Raw genomic sequence first — 18,281 nt, 5'->3', positions numbered from 1 at the left:
TTGTCTGGTTTTGGTATCAGGGTGATGGTGGCCTCGTAGAATGAGTTTGGGAGTGTTCCTCCCTCTGCTATATTTTGGAAGAGTTTGAGAAGGATAGGTGTTAGCTCTTCTCTAAATGTTTGATAGAATTCGCCTGTGAAGACATCTGGTCCTGGGCTTTTGTTTGTCGGAAGATTTTTAATCACAGTTTCAATTTTAGTGCTTCTGATTGGTCTGTTCATATTTTCTATTTCTTCCTGATTCAGTCTTGGCAGGTTGTGCCTTTCTAAGAATTCGTCCATTTCTTCCAGATTGTCCATTTTATTGGCATAGAGTAGCTTGTAGTAATCTCTCATGATCCTTTGTGTTTCTGCAGTGTCAGTTGTTACTTCTCCTTTTTCATTTCTAATTCTATTGATTTGAGTCTTCTCCCTTTTTCTCTTGATGAGTCCGGCTAATGGTTTATCAAGTTTGTTTATCTTCTCAAAGAACCAGCTTTTAGTTTTATTGATCTTTGCTATCGTTTCCTTCATTTCTTTTTCATTTATTTCTGATCTGATTTTTATGATTTCTTTCCTTCTGCTAGCTTTGGGGTTTTTTTGTTCTTCTTTCTCTAATTGCTTGAGGTGCAAGGTTAGGTTTTTTATTCGAGATGTGTCCTGTTTCTTAAGGTAGGATTGTATTGCTATAAACTTCCCTCTTAGAACTGCTTTTGGTGCATCCCATAGATTTTGGGTCGTCGTGTCTCCATTGTCATGTGTTTCTAGGTATTTCTTGATATCCTCTTTGATTTCTTCAGTGATCACTTCATTATTAAGTAGTGTATTGTTTAGCCTCCATGTGTTTGTATTTTTTACAGATCTTTTCCTGTAATTGATATCTAGTCTCATAGCATTGTGGTCGGAAAAGATACTTGATACAATTTCAATTTTCTTAAATTTACCAAGGCTTGATTTGTGACCCAAGATATGATGTATCCTGGAGAATGTTCCATGAGCACTTGAGAAAAATGTGTATTCTGTTGTTTTTGGATGGAGTGTCCTATAAATATCAATTAAGTCCATCTTGTTTAATGTATCATTTAAAGCTTGTGTTTCCTTATTTACTTTCATTTTGGATGATCTGTCCATTGGTGAAAGTGGGGTGTTAAAGTCCCCTACTATGAATGTGTTACTGTCGATTTCCCCTTTTACGGTGTTAGTATTTGCCTTATGTATTGAGGTGCTCCTATGTTGGGTCCATAAATATTTACAATTGTTATATCTTCTTCTTGGATCGATCCCTTGATCATTATGTAGTGTCCTTCTTTGTCTCTTCTAATAGTCTTTATTTTAAAGTCTATTTTTTCTGATATGAGAATTGCTACTCCAGCTTTCTTTTGGTTTCCATTTGCATGGAATATCTTTTTGCATCCCCTTAATTTCAGCCTGTATGTGTCTCTAGGTCTGAAGTGGGTCTCTTGTAGACAGCGTATATAAGGGTCTTGTTTTTCTATCCATTCAGCCAATCTGTGTCTTTTGGTGGGAGCATTTAGTCCATTTACATTTAAGGTAATTATCGATATGTATGTTCCTATTCCCATATTCTTAATTGTTTTGGGTTCGTTATTGTAGGTCGTTTTCTTCTCTTGTGTTTCATGCCTAGAGAAGTTCCTTTAGCAGTTGTTGTAGAGCTGGTTTGGTGGTGCTGAACTGTCTCAGCTTTTGCTTGTCTGTACAGGTTTTAATTTCTCCATCAAATCTGAATGAGCTCCTTGCTGGTTAGAGTAATCTTGCTTGCAGATTTTCCTCCTTCATCACTTTCCATATGTCCTGCTGTTCCCTTCTGGCTTGCAGAGTTTCTGCTGAGAGGTCAGCTGTTAACCTTACGGGTATTCCCTTGTGTGTTATTTGTTGTTTTTCCCTTGCTGCTTTTAATATGTTTTCTTTGTATTTCATTTTTGACAGTTTGATTAATATGTGTCTTGTCATATTTCTCCTTGGATTTATCCTGTATGGGACTCTCTGTGCTTCCTGGACTTGATTAACTATTTCCTTTCCCATATTAGGGAAGTTTTCAACTATAATCTCTTCAAATATTTTCTCAGTCCCTTTCTTTTTCCCTTCTTCTTCTGGAACCCCTATAATTCGAATGTTGGTGCGTTTAATGTTGTCCCAGAGGTCTCTGAGACTGTCCTCAGTTCTTCTCATTCTTTTTTCTTTTTTCTGCACTGCAGTAGTTATTTCCACTACTTTATCTTCCAGGTCACTTATCCGTTCTTCTGCCTCAGTTATTCTGCTATTGATCCCATCTAGAGTATCTTTCATTTCATTTATTGTGTTGTTCCTCATTGTTTGTTTCATCTTTAGCTCTTCTAGGTCCTTGTTAAATGTTTCTTGCACTTTGTCTATTCTATTTCCAAGATTTTGGATCATCTTTACTATGATTGTTCTGAATTCTTTTTCAGGTAGACTGCCTATTTCCTCTTCATTTGTTAGGTCTGGTGGGTTTTTATCTTGCTCCTTCATCTGCTGTGTGTTCTTCTGTCTTCTCATTTTGCTTATCTTACTGTGTTTGGGGTCTCCTTTTTGCAGGCTGCATGTTTGTAGTTCCATTTGTTTTTGGTGTCTGTTCCCAGTGGCTAAGATTGGTTCAGTGGGTTGTGTAGGCTTCCTGGTGGAGGGGACTAGTGCCTGTGTTCTGGTGGATGAGGCTGGATCTTGTCTTTCTGGTGGGCAGGTCCACGTCTGGTGGTGTGTTTTCGGGTGTCTGTCGACTTATTATGATTTGGGGCAGCCTCTCTACTAATGGATGGGGTTGTGTTCCTGTCTTGCTAGTTTTTCGGCATAGGATGTCCAGCACTGTAGCTTGCTGGTCGTTGAGTGAAGCTGGGTGCTGGTGTTGATATGGAGATCTCTGGGAGATTTTCTCCATTTGATATTATGTGCAGCTGGGAGGTCTCTTGTGGACCAATGTCCTGATGTTGGCTCTCCCAGCTCAGAGGCACAGCACTGACTCCTGGCTGCAGTGTCAAGAGCCTTTCATCCACATGGCTCAGAAGAAAAGGGAGAAAAAGTAGAAAGTGAGAATTAGTAGAAGTAGAAAGAAAGAAAGAATAAAAGAAAGAAAGGAGGGAGAGAGGGAGGAAGGAAGGAAGGAAGGAAGGAAGGAAGGAAAAAAAGAAAGAAGGAAGATAAAGTAAAATAAAATAAGGTAACATAAAATATAATAAAGTTATTGAAATAAAAATAATTATTAAGAGAAAAAAAACAAAAAACATAAAAACGGATGGTTAGAACCCTGGGACAAATGGTGGAAGCAAAGTTCTACAGACAAAATCTCACACAGAAGCATACACATACGCACTCACAAAAAGAGGAAAAGGGGAAAAAATCATAAATCTTGCTCTCAAAGTCCACCTCCTCAATTTGGGATGATTTGTTTTCTAAAGCAGGGAAGGAAGGAAAGAAAGAACAAAGATAAAGTAAAATAAAATAATAAAAATAAAAATAATTATTAAGAAAAAAATTTATAAAAAACAAAAAGAAAAAACGGACGGATAGAACCCTCGGACAAATGGTGGAAGCAAAGCTATACAGACAAAATCTCACCCAGAAGCATACACATACACACTCACAAAAAAAGGAAAAGGGGAAAAATTATAAATCTTGCTCTCAAAGTCCACCTCCTTAATTTGGGATGATTCATTGTCTATTCATGTATTCCACAGATGCAGGGTACATCAAGTTGATTGTGGAGCTTTAATCCGCTGCTTCTGAGCCTGCTGGGAGAGATTTCCCTTTCTCTTCTTTGTTCGCACAGCTCCCAGGGGCTCAGCTTTGGATTTGGCCCCGCCTCTGCGTGTAGGTCGCTGCAGGACGTCTGTTCTTCGTTCAGACAGGACGGGGTTAAAGGAGCCGCTGATGCGGGGGCTCTGGCTCACTCAGCCCGGGGGGAGGGAAGATCACGGAGTGCAGGGCGAGCCTGCGGCAGCAGAGGCCAGCATGACATTGCACCAGCCTGAGGCGCGCCGTGCGTTCTCCTGGGGAAGTTGTCCCTGGATCCCGGGACCCTGGCAGTGGCGGGCTGCACAGGCTCCCCGGAAGGGGTTGTGGATAGTGACCTGTGTTTGCACACAGGCTTCTTGGTGGTGGCGGCAGCAGCCTTGGCGTCTCTCATGCCTGTCTCTGGGGTCCGCGCTTTTATCCACGGCTCACGCCCATCTCTGGAGCTCCTTTAAGCAGCGTTCTTAATCCCCTCTCCTCGCGCACCAGGAACCAAAGAGGGAAGAAAAAGCCTCTTGCCTCTTCGGCAGGTCCAGACTTTTCCCCGGACTCCCTCCCAACCAGCCGTGGCGCACTAACCCCCTGCAGGCTGTGTTCACGCCGCCAACCCCAGTCCTCTCCCTGCGCTCCGACCGAAGCCCGACCCTCAGCTCCCAGCCCCGCCCGCTCCGGCGGGTGAGCAGACAAGCCTCTCGGGCTGGTTAGTGCCGGTCAGCACCGATCCTCTGTGCGGGAATCTCTCCGCTTTGCCCTCTGCACCCCTGTTGCTGTGCTCTCCTCTGCGGCCCCGAAGCTCCCCACCTCCGCCACCCGCAGTCTCCGCCCGGGAAGGGGCTTCCTAGTGTGTGGAAACCTTTCTTCCTTCACAGCTCCCTCCCACTGGTGCAGGTCCCGTCCCTATCCTTTTGTCTCTGTTTATTCTTTTTTCTTTTGCCCTACCCAGGTACGTGGGGGGTTTCTTGCCTTTTGGGAGGTCTGAGGTCTTCTGCCAGCCTTCAGTAGGTGTTCTGTAGTAGTTGTTCCACGTATAGATGTATTTCTGGTGTATCTGTGGGGAGGAAGGTGATCTCCGCGTCTTACTCTTCTACCATCTTCCCCTCTAGCCGTAGTTACCGCCTACACACTCTTTAAGGTGACCTGGTACATTGGATTTGGAGGAACTTGGGTTAAAGTACAAACACTCCAAGAGCTGTTTTCTCTTGGGCAAGTCATTTGCATTCTGAGCCTTGATTTCCTTAGCTCTGCCTACCTCCCAAGATTCTGTGAAGTGTCATGTGAGGTGCCTGCTACAGTGTTTGGCTTACTGTAGGGGCTCAAGTATTTATCACCCTCTTGGCCAAGAAGCTGAGGAGGAAGAGGTGTTCAGCTAGTGAACGGGGGATTAGGAGTGAGGATATAAGGAGAGGGAGCAGAAACCTCTGAGACCCAAGTGTGGTTGGACTTCTAAAACTGTGCTGGCCACCTGCTCTGTCTGGGAGCAAAGTCGAGTTATGCCGATGGAGGTGGGGGTGATAGATCAAGGGCCTGCCAAGGCCAAGCCCTCCCTGGGCTGCCAGAATGGACTAGCCCGTGGTGACATCACAATCCTGAGGGGTTGCCAAGGCACTGCTGGAGGTGGACCCTCTTATTTCTCCCCACGGAGCTCTAGGATGTGGATGTGAGAAAAGTGAGCAAGGAAGGCAAATGGAGACAAGGAACAGCCCTAGCCCCAAGACCATGGGCACGGCTCAGGGGGACCCTGGAGAGGCAGGCACGCTGCCAGGTCCTGAGGCTGGCATCCGGGACACAAGTTCATCCACTCAGCTGAAGATGAAGCCCAAGAAGGTGCGTAATATCAAGGCACTCATTATTGACCTGGGCTCCCAGTACTGTAAGTGTGGCTATGTGGGCGAGCCGAGCCCGACCTACTTCATCTCCTCCACTGTGGGCAAGCTCTGCTCTGAGGCGGCTGACGCCTGTGACACCCACAAGCAGACCTACATGGGCCACGAGCTGCTCAACATGGAGGTGCCTCTGAAGCTGATTTATCCGCTAAAATACAGCATCGTTGTGGACTGGGACTGTGTCCAGAACATCTGGGAGTACATCTTCCACACGGCCATGAAGATCCTCCCCGAGGAGCATGCCGTGCTGGTCTCCGACCCCCTGCTCAGACCCACCAGCAACTGTGAGAAGTATGCAGAGCTCATGTTCAAGACCTTTGGCATCCCTGCCATGCACGTGACCTCCCAGTCGTTGTTGTCCATCTACTCCTATGGCAAGACCTCTGGGCTGGTGGTGGAGAGTGGGCATGGTGTCTCACATGTGGTGCCCATCTCCGAGGGCGATGTGCTGCCAGGCCTGACAAGTCGTGCCGACTATGCCGGCAGTGACCTCACCAACTACCTGCTGCAGCTGCTCAATGAGGCCAGCCACAAGTTCACGGACGACCACCTGCACATCATCGAGCACATCAAGAAGTGCTGCTACTTGGCACTCAAGCCAGCGGAGGAGCTTGGCCTGTGCCTGGAGGATCTGCGTGTGGACTATGAGCTCCCCAACGGCAAGCTCATCACCATCGGTCAGTAGCGCTTTCCGTTCACCGAGATGCTCTTCAAGCCCACCTTGGTGGGCAGCAACCAGCCTGGTCTCCCCAAGCTCATGGCCGCCTGCCTGAACCACTGCCAGGAGGCGGGCTTCAAGGAGGAGATGGCAGCCAACCCGCTGCTGTGTGGCAGCTGCACCATGCTGGACGGCTTCCCAGAGTGCTTCCAGAGGGAGCTGAGTTTCCCCTGCCCCGGGGACAGCCACACAGTGGCTGCTGCTCCCGAGAGCAAGACCTCCGTGTGGACCGGCGGTTCCATCCTGGCCTCCCTGCAGGCCATCCAGCAGCTTTGGGTCAGCAAGGAAGAGTTTGAGGAGCGGGACAGGGCAGCTATCTGCAGCAAGGGCTGAGCAGTGGTGTCCCTACAGTCCAGGCCTGTGTGCAGGCAGCCACAGGCCACTCTATACACATTTACAGAATTTCACATAAAATTTTAAGATGCAATGCCTCTTGTCTGGTCTGGATTTCTTGCTCTAGTGTGGTAGCAGAAGGTGGTGGTGAGTTGGGTTTAGGCATATCAGCACCTTCTGCTCTGCTGGGTGGGGAGCAGCAGGGGGTTGGGGAGGCTCACTGGGCCTTCCCCCTCTGCTCTCCCCATGAGGGCAACATCATCATAGAGCCCAGAATGTGGCTTCCTGTTCTATTAGCTCTTCAGGGTTCAAAATCCAATCCAACAGACACTCATACTGCTTGCTCACCCATGGACCAAGGGGGAAACAAAGGCTCAGATTAAGGGACTAGCTTGGGTCACATAGTTAAGTGGTGGGTGGGAGACTCACAACTAGGTGTCTGATTTCCGTCACCTGTTTCTGCCCCTGATGGTCACCTACCCCCAGCTTTATCACTGCTTGACTGCCTCACTAACCAACCCTCACTACCTGCCCCCTTCAAAGGAACAGTCCATGGGTGTCTCCTGAGTGGGAGGGGCCATTTCTACCCATCGGTGGCCCTCTCCCTTTAGACACCTGCCAAAGTTGCAGCTATTTTTACAGAGTCACAAATAACCACTGAATCAGGAGGGTGTTAGAGAAACCAGAAGGCCATTTAGAAATCATGTGTTCTCTCCCTCCTGTAGAGATGGGGAAACTGAGGACCAGGACAGAGGGGGCCATGTCAGTGGTTGAGCCTAGGTCTCCTGACCCAGGTCATGATTATTTCTAGAAGGGCAAACATGGTTACTTTAGTTTGGAATGCTATAGCAAAATACCACAGATGGGGTGGCTTATAAACCACAGAAATCTATTTCTTACAGTTCTGGAGGCTGGAAGGCCAAGATCAGGGTGCCAGCATGGCCAGGTTCTGGTGAAGGCCTTCTTCCGGGTTACAAACTCCTGACATCTGGCTGTGCTCTCACTTGGTGGATGAGATGAGGGGTATCTCTGGGGCCTCTTCTATAAAGACACTAATGCCATTCATGAAGGCTCTGCCCTCCCAATGGTCACCTTCCAAAGGTCTCCCCTAATACCATTACTTTGGGCATTAGGTTTTCATCATATGAATTTGGAGGGAAGGGTGGGGGATTGGGAGGGTGGAAGCAAACACTCAATCTATAGCAATGGTTCTTAATGGTTAGCAACCATTAAGCACTTACCAAGCATCTACTATGGGTGAGGCCCAGAGCTGGAGACAGAAATGGCCAGAATATGGCCCTTCCCTTGGGATTACACACAGCTAGTGGGGGATCCAGTGGGCAGCCACGTTGGTGGCTGAGCTCAGAGTTCCTGGGGGTAGGAAGGCGGAGGCGGTGTATTGGAAAGCTGCAAATGGAGAAAGAAGTGCTAGGCGTGGTGACCACTTAGTAGCTTTAGGGCTGAGGGAGGAGCCATCGAGTCTTGTGAGATTTTAGCTGGTGAATGACTGACTGCCTAGAAGAAGGTGGTTCCTGCCTCTTCTCCCCCACCTCCTGATGCGGCCCATGACCAGGGGTCCATGAGCAGTTGTCTGTGAAATCAGACATTGGTGAGCTGCGTAATCTGATGGGCTATCAAATATCTGTGAGCCAACTCTTACCTGAGACAAAGAGTCCGGATTTGGGGGCAATCTGTGAGGCTGCCTCTGTCCCTGGCCTTGTGCGGGAGCTGCAGCTTTGGGAAAGAACAAGACACGGTCTTCATCACCTAACGCCTTGCCATCTAGGCCCTCCCTGTTGCCTAGAACTGGGTTTCTAGCCTGGAGTTTGAGTTCCTCTGGGGCTGACAGGGCCTTGGTGCTATGCAGGAACCTGAGCTCTTTCCTGTAGAGAGAGTTGCAGACTGGAGGACTGGAGGCTGATGGTGCCAGTAGACACATTTTATTCGGCCAGAACAGTGTATAAATTTTTTTCTGGAATGTGAATTCTTTCAGTGGGGCCTATATTCTTGTGTTGCCAAAGTCTCTACCACTCTGATGTCTTCATATATACCTGCTGCTTCAACATAACTTTTGTTTTATTAGCCAGCATTCATTTCTGCTGCTTGCAACCCAAGAACATTTGCTTAATACTTACCCTAAATACCTGATGAGTTATAGAGAGGGAAATGGAGGCTTACAGAGGGGAAAGTGATGTGCCCCAAATCACACAGGCAGTAAATTAGTGCTGCATGTGCACGTTCTTCCACGTGCTCATCTTGACTATCTCTGAAAACCATGCCTATGTCTACCTCCCCGCCTCTACAATCTGTTCTTCCTCACTCCCCACATTCTTAGCAACTCCTCCTGTCTCCACAGTCACAGCTTCAGTGCCCTCATCTCCTGGTCCTCTCCTCTAAAAGCATCCCTGTGTGGCAGATGTTATAAAAACACTAATCACTTAATCTCTGGTGACTCTTATAATTGAAATATTAAGACCAACACTTCATTTATTTCCCAGCAAAAAAGCTACTACACGTGAAGAATTTTTGTCACAGTATTAGAGAATGTCAGATAACACATTCACACTTTAGAGTGCTAACCTAAGCGTGTCAATTGGCCGTTGTTCTATATTCTCTTGTTTAGGTATTTGTCCTCGAGGTTAAACTTGAGCTTCTTAAGGGCAGGAACTCGGACTTCCTCATCTTGTTTTTCTCTGGGCCCAGTGCAGAGAAATGGCATGGGGTGGGTGTTTAGTACATGCCAATGGAAATGACTTACTCCCAGTCAGTGAGGTAGAAGTTACAAGTATCTTTCCGTATTTTACAGGTGAGGACCCTGAAGCTTGTAGAAGTTAAGAATCTTGTCCAAGTTTACCCACCTGGTAAATCACAGTCTTGTGCTAAATCAAAGTTCTGTGATTCCAAAATGCGTCTCTGCCCTTATCTCCTTTCTGAAAATTTTCAGTCTCTTTTACAAGAAAAAAAAATATGTGTAAAAGATTCCTTTCAAGTAATGAACAACAGGTATGATGTAATTTTCATAATCGTCCCAAGGTATAAAAGTTAAGAATGCCAGTCTTTTAGCAAAGGAGAGACAACTTGCTTGAGACGCCCAGAGACATAAATAAGCAAGTATTAGAGTGACATCATGTGGTAATGTCCTACTATTTAGACATGACAAGAGGTCTGTTATCCTCACTGCCTGTCTGGGCAGCCTGATCTCTCTCCCTCAAATGTATTACCAAGTTTGTCCTAAGAGTTAGCTGCAAAAGGTGGGTTTCAGCAATTCACTTTATTATAATACAAACCATTAATGGTGTTTTATTTGATAAGTGTTTTTTTTTTAAATCCTACATTTTCTTGTAATGTAGTGGTTCTTAACCAGTGGGGAGAGGGAGTGTGGGGTATTGGTGATGCTGGAGCTAGCTCTTAATGGCTTGTGACAGCCCATTGTTAATGTCAGGAATTTAGCAAGTCAGTTAAACCATGTTGGTAGCTTGAAATAGGCCAAGGTAGAAGTATTGCCTTTTTTTTTTTTTTTGCAAGTAGGCATTCCTGTGTCTTCTAAGGGGATTTAGTTCATGTATAATGCAGATGCACATTGCACACTAAAGAGGAGGGGGTAGTGGCTCAAACGGCAGATAAAAATTTCATGTTAATTTTTTCTTGTCCTGCCTTAAAAATAAAGTTTGCTTCCTCATAAAGACACAGCTCTATAAGGTCAGAACGCCTTTTACCACCTGTCCAAGTTCCACTCACCTTCAAGGCCCAGCCCAATGCCACTTCCCACCACTGTGGCCTACACACAAGCCTTGGCTTTATCACCCACCAAACTCAGCAGAAAGGACGGACTGTGCCTTTTCCATCTCTGTGTCATGGCTCAGAGTAGGTGCCCTGGGGAAAGTATGCTCTATGTATTGCTCAGAGGCTCCCTAATTTGTATTTGCTAGTCCTGGACCTTTTGCTCTTTCCTCCCAGAACTCTGCAGAATTTCTAGGGTTCTCAGCTTTCAACTGGCTGCCTGTCAGAATCATCTTGGGAGCTTTTAAGAAAGACCCACGCCCAACTTCAGTCCCAATTAACTCAGAATGTGTGGGTGGAGTGGAAGCACCAGTGTGATCTCACAGGCCCCCAGTGATTCTGATGTGGGAACCACTGCCCTAGGGAAGCCTCAGGCCCCACCTAGTCTTTCATTTTCATGAGCAGAAATGCCAAACCTTTCAGGCAGCACTCGGTCTAGAAAAATGTTCTTTTCCTGAGATGGAACCTGAGAATCTGCCAATTTTCTGAGCCTTTAACATTCCAGAGACCACTGCATGGCTTCTGAAAGGAGTTTCACCCCTCCCGGCTTCTGCATTTGCATAAATACGTAGAATAATAATTAGGATCTAAATGAGTCATAGAAGAAGCAATAGGACTATGCTTAGTGAGTTCTGGGAAAGTCAGGCCAGAAAGCAGTGCTTTACGGACGACCCTTGAGCAATTGCAGAGACTGAGAGCCACTTCCGTGGTCTCAGGAAGGAAGCGTCCAGCAGGGAAAACCGTGAGGATAGGAACTGGATCAGCAAGAGCTAGCATGAATGTAACCCCTCAACCACAGCCTTGAGAAGCACCCCTCCCTCATTTTTATGGCCAAATAAATGGATATGGGGTTGAATTCTTCCAGGATCCCTTTCTCCCCCATCGCTAAAACGAAGGCAGCTTGGTACATTTCCATAGCTCTAAGCACTTTTTTCATCTTCTTGTGGTTTGAGAGGACCAGGCCTCTTCTCCACCTCTCACCCTGGTGTGTGCATGCATACCTGCATATACACAAACCGTTATACATACATGTACAGGCATGTACACAGGGCATGCAGTCTCCTTAGAGGAATTTATTTCTTTGTGAAGGGGGGCATTAAAATGGAGGGCAAAGTTCTTGTCTTGGTCTTGTGGTTCTCAAATTTTGCTGCTTATTAGAGTCACCTGAGGAGCTTTCAAAACTTAATGCTGAGAACTTCTGGCTCATGAAGTCACCTTATTCTCTCAGGTCCTCCCTCTTACAACTAAAGCCCCCTGGACACTGACAGAGATTCTCTCCTTGACCAAACTCTAGCCAGGGTCCCCTGAGCCCTTTCTTAACTAAGCCTCAACCTTGGCCTATAAAGACTGGAAAAAACACTAAAATAGTTTCTAACAGCTCAAGGCTGCATCCATAGGATGCCCCCATGCCCCCGTAGAATGTTTGTCTGAGAAAACTCAAGGATGCCCAAAGAATTTACTGTTTGCTCAAGCCAACACCCGAAGGAAGATAGGTTCCCTGTCTCCCAGCCTCTGTGGGAGGGTAGGAGCCTAATTTCAATAAGTGCCAGTTGGCAAACCCAGATGGGTTTCACAGAGACCAACCCCTGCTTCCTGCATTTTTGTATTTTTTCACTTCTCTGACTCTCCTAAGCCCCTGCTTGACTCCCTCCCTACGCCTTCATTCTCCCTTTAAAATGCAGTCACCTTGGGACTTCTCTGGTGGTGCAGTGGCTAAGAATCCATCTCCCAATGCAGGGGACACAGGTTCGAGCCTTGGTCCGGGAAGATCCCACATGCCGCGGAGCAACTAAGCCCACACACCACAAATCCTGAGCCTGAGCTCTAGAGCCCACAAGCCACAACTACTGAGCCCACGTGCTGCAACTACTGAAGCCTGCGCTCCTAGAGCCCGTGCTCCACAACAAGAGAAGCCACCACAATGAGAAGCCCACGCACCACAACAAAGAGTAGCCCCCACTCGCCGCAACCAGAGAAAGCCCATGCGCAGCAACAAAGACCCAACACAGCCAAAAATAAATAAATAAATAATATATTTTTTAAAAAAAGAGCAATAGGAACATCTTTAAAAAAAATGCAGTCACCTCTATATAAATCAAAGTGGAACTCTTTTCTCTCCTGTAATAGTATTTTACTGGTTAAAATCTGTTCTTACCACTTAAACTAATGTCTACCTTTGTTTAACTTTGATAATATGACACACCAAATAAACATAGGAAGACTCCAAAAAGTGAAAGAAGTACTTGTAGGCAAGTTGTTATTATCTTTAGAAATTACTTATATTAACTATATTTTCTTATTTTTCGTAATGCCCCCAAATGCCAGAGCAACACAAATTTTAAAAAATAAGAAAATATCTTTAATATAATTGGCCCAGTGATGAATGGATACCAAATAGACAAACACAGACTCTAAGAAAGCACAGTTAGGACTTCCCTGGTTGTCCAGTGGTTAAGACTCACTGCTCCCAGTGTAGGGGGCAAGGGTTCTATCCCTGGTCAGGGAACACAGATCTTGTATGCCGCATGGCATAGCCAGAAAAAAAAAAGAAAACAACTCTGTTTGGGACTCCCCTGGCTGTCCAGTGGCTGAGATGCTGTGCTTCCACTCTAGGGGGTGTGGGTTCGATCCCTGGTCAGGGAACTAAGATCCCACATGCCAAGCAGCGTGGCCAAAAAAATAGAGCAAAAGAAAAGAAAAGAAAATACAGAGTGGGTTTCAATGGGGCTGAATGCAGACTTGATCTCCCACTCCATCTTCCTGTGGCATGGAAGTGGGTGCCATGCAGTGGGGTAGCGTCAGTGGGTCCAGCATTGCTGTACCTCCAACCTCATGCAGCAACAATGAGGCAGAAATAGGTGATTAGAGGTGAGGCTAGTTGGCACTTACCTCTCTCCTCTTCATTCTCTGGTGACAAGGGGGCCCAGTGGGGAGCTGAGTTTACACCCCCACTTGGAGGCAAGTAATTTGTGGATATCAAGAAACTGATTATAAAGTTTATATGGAAAGGAAAAAGACCCAGAATAGCCAATACCACACTGAGGAAGAAGAAAAAAGTTGGAAGACTAACACTATCTGACTTAAAAACTTACTTAGGGTACAATAATTAAGACAGTGTGGGATTGGTGAAAGAATAGACAAGTAGATCAATGAACAGTATAGAGAGCTCCAAGATAGACCCACACAAATATAATCAATTGATTGTTGACAATGGAGTAAAGACAATTCAATAAAGAAAAGATAATTTTTACTAGAGTAGAACAATTGGAGATCCTTTTGCAAAAAAATAAACCTAGACACAGATTTTACACCCTTCACAAAAATCAACTCAAAATGGATCATAGACCTAAACACAAACCTATAAAACTTCCAGAAGACAGCATAGAAAATCTAGATGACCTTGGGATTGGTGATGAAATTTCAGCTGCAACACCAGAAGCACAATCCATGAATGAAAAAATTGAACTAATAAGTTGAACTCTATTAACAGGAAAAACTGCTCTGTGAAAGACACTGTTAAGAGAATGAAAAAACAAGCCACAGAACGGGAGAAAATATTTGGAAAACAAATAATCTGATAAATGATTGGTAGCCAAAGAACTCTTAAAATGCAACAGTAAGTAAATGAACAATCCAATTAAAAAATGCGCAAAAGCGGGCTTCCCTGGTGGCGCAGTGGTTGAGAGTCTGCCTGCCGTTTCAGGGGACACGGGTTCGTGCCCCAGTCCAGGAAGATCCCACATGCCGTGGAGGGGCTAGGCCCGTGAGCCATGGCCGCTGAGCCTGCGCGTCTGGAGCCTATGCTCCACAACGGGAGAGGTCACGGCAGTGAGAAGCCTGCGTACCGCAAAAAAAAAAAAGGGCAAAAGATCTAAACAGACACTTCAACAAAGAAGACATACAGGTGGCAAATACACATATGAAGAGATGCTCATCCTATATAAAATATGCAAAATTGTACATCCACTTTAAAAAGCAAGTTTTTAAAAACCAAGCTATATGTATTCTTACCATATGATCTAACAATCACACTCCTATTGAACTGAAAACTTATGTCCACAGAAAAACCTACACATGAATGTTTATAGCATCTCTACTCTAGTTGCGAAAAACTGGAAGCAACTCAGATATCCTTAAATAGGTTAATGGATAAATGGTGGTACATCTGTACAATGAAACATTATTCAGGAATAAAAACTATGGACTTCAGTTAATAATCATATGTCAGTATTGGTTAACTAATTATTACAAATGTGCCACAGTACTGCAAGATGTCAGTAATAGGGGAAATGTGTATGGGGGGGTGGTACATGGAAACTTTCTATGCTATCTGCTCAATTTTTCTCTAAATTTAAAACTGTTTAAAAATAAAATCTTTTAAACAAACAAACAAAAGGCAATCTATAGCCTGGGAGAAAATATTTGCAACCCATGTATCCAGCAAAGGACTAGTATCTAGAATATGTAAAGAATTCTCAAAACTTAACAGCTAAAAACAATCTAATTAAAAAATGGATGTAAGACGTGAACAGACATTTCACTAAAAAGGATGTATATGTCTTCTTTGGAGAAATGTCTATTTAGATCTTCCACCCATTTTTTGATTGGGTTGTTTGCTTTTTTGATATTGAGTTGCATGAACTGTTTGTATATTTTGGAGATTAATCCCTTGTCAGTTACATCGTCTGCAAATATTTTCTCCCATTCTGAGGGTTGTCTTTTTGTTTTGTATATGGTTTCCTTTGCTGTGCAAAAGCTTTGAAGTTTCATTAGGTCCCATTTGTTTATTTTTGTTTTTATTTTCATTAGGAGGTGGATCGAAAGAGATTTTGCTGCTATTTATGTCAAAGAGTGTTCTGCCTATGTTTTCCTCTAAGAGTTTGATAGTATCTGGCCTTACATTCAGGTCTTTAGTCCATTTTGAGCTTATTTTTGTGTACGGTGTTAGGGAGCGTTGTAATGTTATTCATTTACATGCAGCTGTCCAGTTTTCCCAGCACCACATATTGAAGAGACTGTCTTTTCTCCATTGTATATTCTTGCCTCCTTTGTCATAGATTAGGTAACCACAGGTGCATGGGTTTATCTCTGGACTCTCTATCCTGTTCCATTGATCTATATTTCTGTTTTTGTGCCAGTACCACACTGTTTTGATTACTGTAGCTTTGTAGTATAGTCTGAAGTCAGGGAGCCTGTGTCCTCCAGCTCTGTTTTTCTTTCTCAGGATTGCTTTGGCTATTCGTGGTCTTTTGTGTTTCCATACAAACTGTAAAAGTTTTTGTTCTAATTCTGTGAAAAAATGCCATTGGTAATTTGATAGGGATGTCATTGAATCATACAGATGGCTGAAAAGCACATGAAAAGATGCTCAGCATCACTCATTATTAGAGAAATGCAAATCAAAACTACAATGAGGTATCACCCCATACTGGTCAGAGTGGTCATCGTCAAAAAAAAAAAATCTATAAACAATTAATGCTAAAGAGGTGTGGAGAAAAGGAACCCTCCTACACTATTGGTAGGAATGTAAATTGGTACAGCCACTATGGAGAGCAGTATGGAGGTTCCTTAAAAAACTAAAAATAGAGCTACCATATGATCCAACAATCCCACTCCTGGGCATATATCCAGAGAAAACCATAATTTGAAAAGATGCATGTACCCCAATGTTCAAAGAAGCACTATTTACAATAGCCAAGATATGGAAGCAACTTCAATGCCCATCAACAGAGGAATGGATATAGAAGATGTGGTACATACATACAATGGAATGTTACTCAGCCATAAAAAGGAACAAAATAATGCCATTTGCAGCAACATGGATGGACATAGAGATTGTCATACTGAGTGAAGTAAGTCAGACAGAGAATGACAAATATCATATGATATCACTTATATGTGGAATCTAAAAAAGGGGTACAAATGAACTTACCTACAAAAGAGAAATAGAGTCACAGATGTAGAAAACAAACTTATGGTTACCGAGGGGTAAGGAGGGGGGAAGGGATAAATTGGGAGATTGGGATTGACATATACACACTACTATATATAAAATAGATAACTAATAAGGACCTACTGTATAGCACAGGGAACTCTACTCAGTACTCTGTAATGGCCTATATGGGAAAAGAATCTAAAAAAGAGTTGATATATGTATAGGTATAACTGATTCACTTTGCTGTACACCTGAAACTAAAACAGTATTGTAAATCAACTGCACTCCAATAAAAATTTTTAAAAAAGGATATATAGTTGGCAGATAAGTACATGAAAAAGTATTCAACATCACTAGCCATTAGAGAAATAAATGCAGATTAAAACCACAATGAGAACTATCACACATCAGAATGGCTTTTAAGAAAAAATGATGACAGCACCATAGCTGGTGAGGATGAGAAAGTAGATCACTCACACATTGCTCATGGGAATGTAAAATGATACAGTCACTCTAGAAATCCGTTTGGTAGTTTCTTACAGAACTAAACATGTAACTACCGTATCACCCAGCAAATGCACTCAGACATTTATCCCAGAGAAACTAAAAGTTCTCCTCACACAAAAACCTGTACACAAATATTCATAACAGCTTTATTCATAATAACCAAAAACTGGAGACAACTCAGATGTCCTTCAGTGGTTAAATCAGCTGGTACATCCATACCAGGAAATACTACTCAACAATGAAAAGGAATGAACTATTGAAACACACAACTTGGATGAATCTCCAGGGAATTATGCTGAGTAGAAAAAGCCAATCCCAAAACGTCACAGACTGCATGATTCCATTTATATAACATTCTTGAAATGACAAAAACTATAGAGATGGGACTTCCCTGGTAGTGCAGTGGTTAAGAATCCTCCTGCCAATGCAGGGGACACGGGTTCGATCCCTGGTCTGGGAAGATCCCACATACTGCAGAGCAACTAAGCCCATGTGCCACAACTACTGAGTCTGAGCTCTGGAACCTGCGAGCCACAACTACTGAAGCCCACGTGCCTGGAGCCTGTGCTCCACAATAAGAGAAGCCACTGGGATGAGAAGCCCATGCACGACAATGAAGAGTAGCCCCTGCTCGCCACAACTAGAGAAAGCCCGCACGCAGCAACAAAGACCCAATGCAGCCAAAAAAAAAAAAAGAAAGAAAAGAAAAGAAAAAAATACAGATTAATGGTTACCAGGGGTTAGGGAAAGGTAGGTAGGGAGAGCTGGGTGTAGTTATAAAAGGAAAATTCAAGAGATCTTTGTGATGGTGAAAGTGTTCTGCATCTTGACTGTGTAAGTGTCAGTATCATGGTTGTGACATTATACTATAGCTTTGCAAGGTGTTACTACTGGGGGGAAATGGGATCTCTGTATATTATTTCTTACAACTCCCTGTGAATCTACCACTATCTCACAATAAAAGTTTAATTGAAAATGAAGAGATAAACTGAGAAAAAATCCTCATGCCCAGGCCACACTTTAGAGTGGTTAAATAGAAATCTCTGGGGGGGTAGGACCAGGTATTAGTGTTTATTTTTAAGTATTCCATGTAGTTTCAGTGGGAAGCCAAATTAAAGAGCCAGTTTTTTAGACACCTGTGTGGAGCATGTGGCATCAGTGTAGAGGTGGTGGAGAGCTTCAGGGCTTGTACATATCAACTTAGACCAGCTGTGTGGTCTTGGAAAAGCCATTTAATTTCATTTAACCTCAGGCTCTTCGTTTGTAAAAACGGTGACTACCTGTCCTTACACTTCCCAGCGTTTTTCTGAAGATCAAAGAGAGAATGTAGGTGAGTGTTTTATAAATTGTAAAGTGCAATATAAATGTTCTGATCAATGTAC

At 44.1% G+C, this 18,281-nt stretch overlaps 1 protein-coding gene across 1 annotated transcript; it reads left to right on the top strand.

Annotated features, from left to right (window-relative positions):
- Window positions 1–5,426: 5,426 nt before the first annotated feature.
- Window positions 5,427–6,677, top strand: LOC114905809 (actin-like protein 7B). Its single transcript, XM_029240186.1, is given in 1 exon segment — window positions 5,427–6,677. A coding segment is annotated over 1 exon segment (1,251 nt).
- Window positions 6,678–18,281: the final 11,604 nt, after the last annotated feature.

The sequence above is a fragment of the Monodon monoceros genome, unplaced genomic scaffold, assembly GCF_005190385.1.
Source record: "Monodon monoceros isolate NGI ecotype Baffin Bay Population unplaced genomic scaffold, NGI_Narwhal_1 Super_Scaffold_22, whole genome shotgun sequence".
Lineage (NCBI taxonomy): Eukaryota > Metazoa > Chordata > Mammalia > Artiodactyla > Monodontidae > Monodon > Monodon monoceros.
The sequence above is the reverse complement of the archived record's forward strand: the minus strand, read 5'-3'. Positions and strand labels throughout refer to the sequence as shown.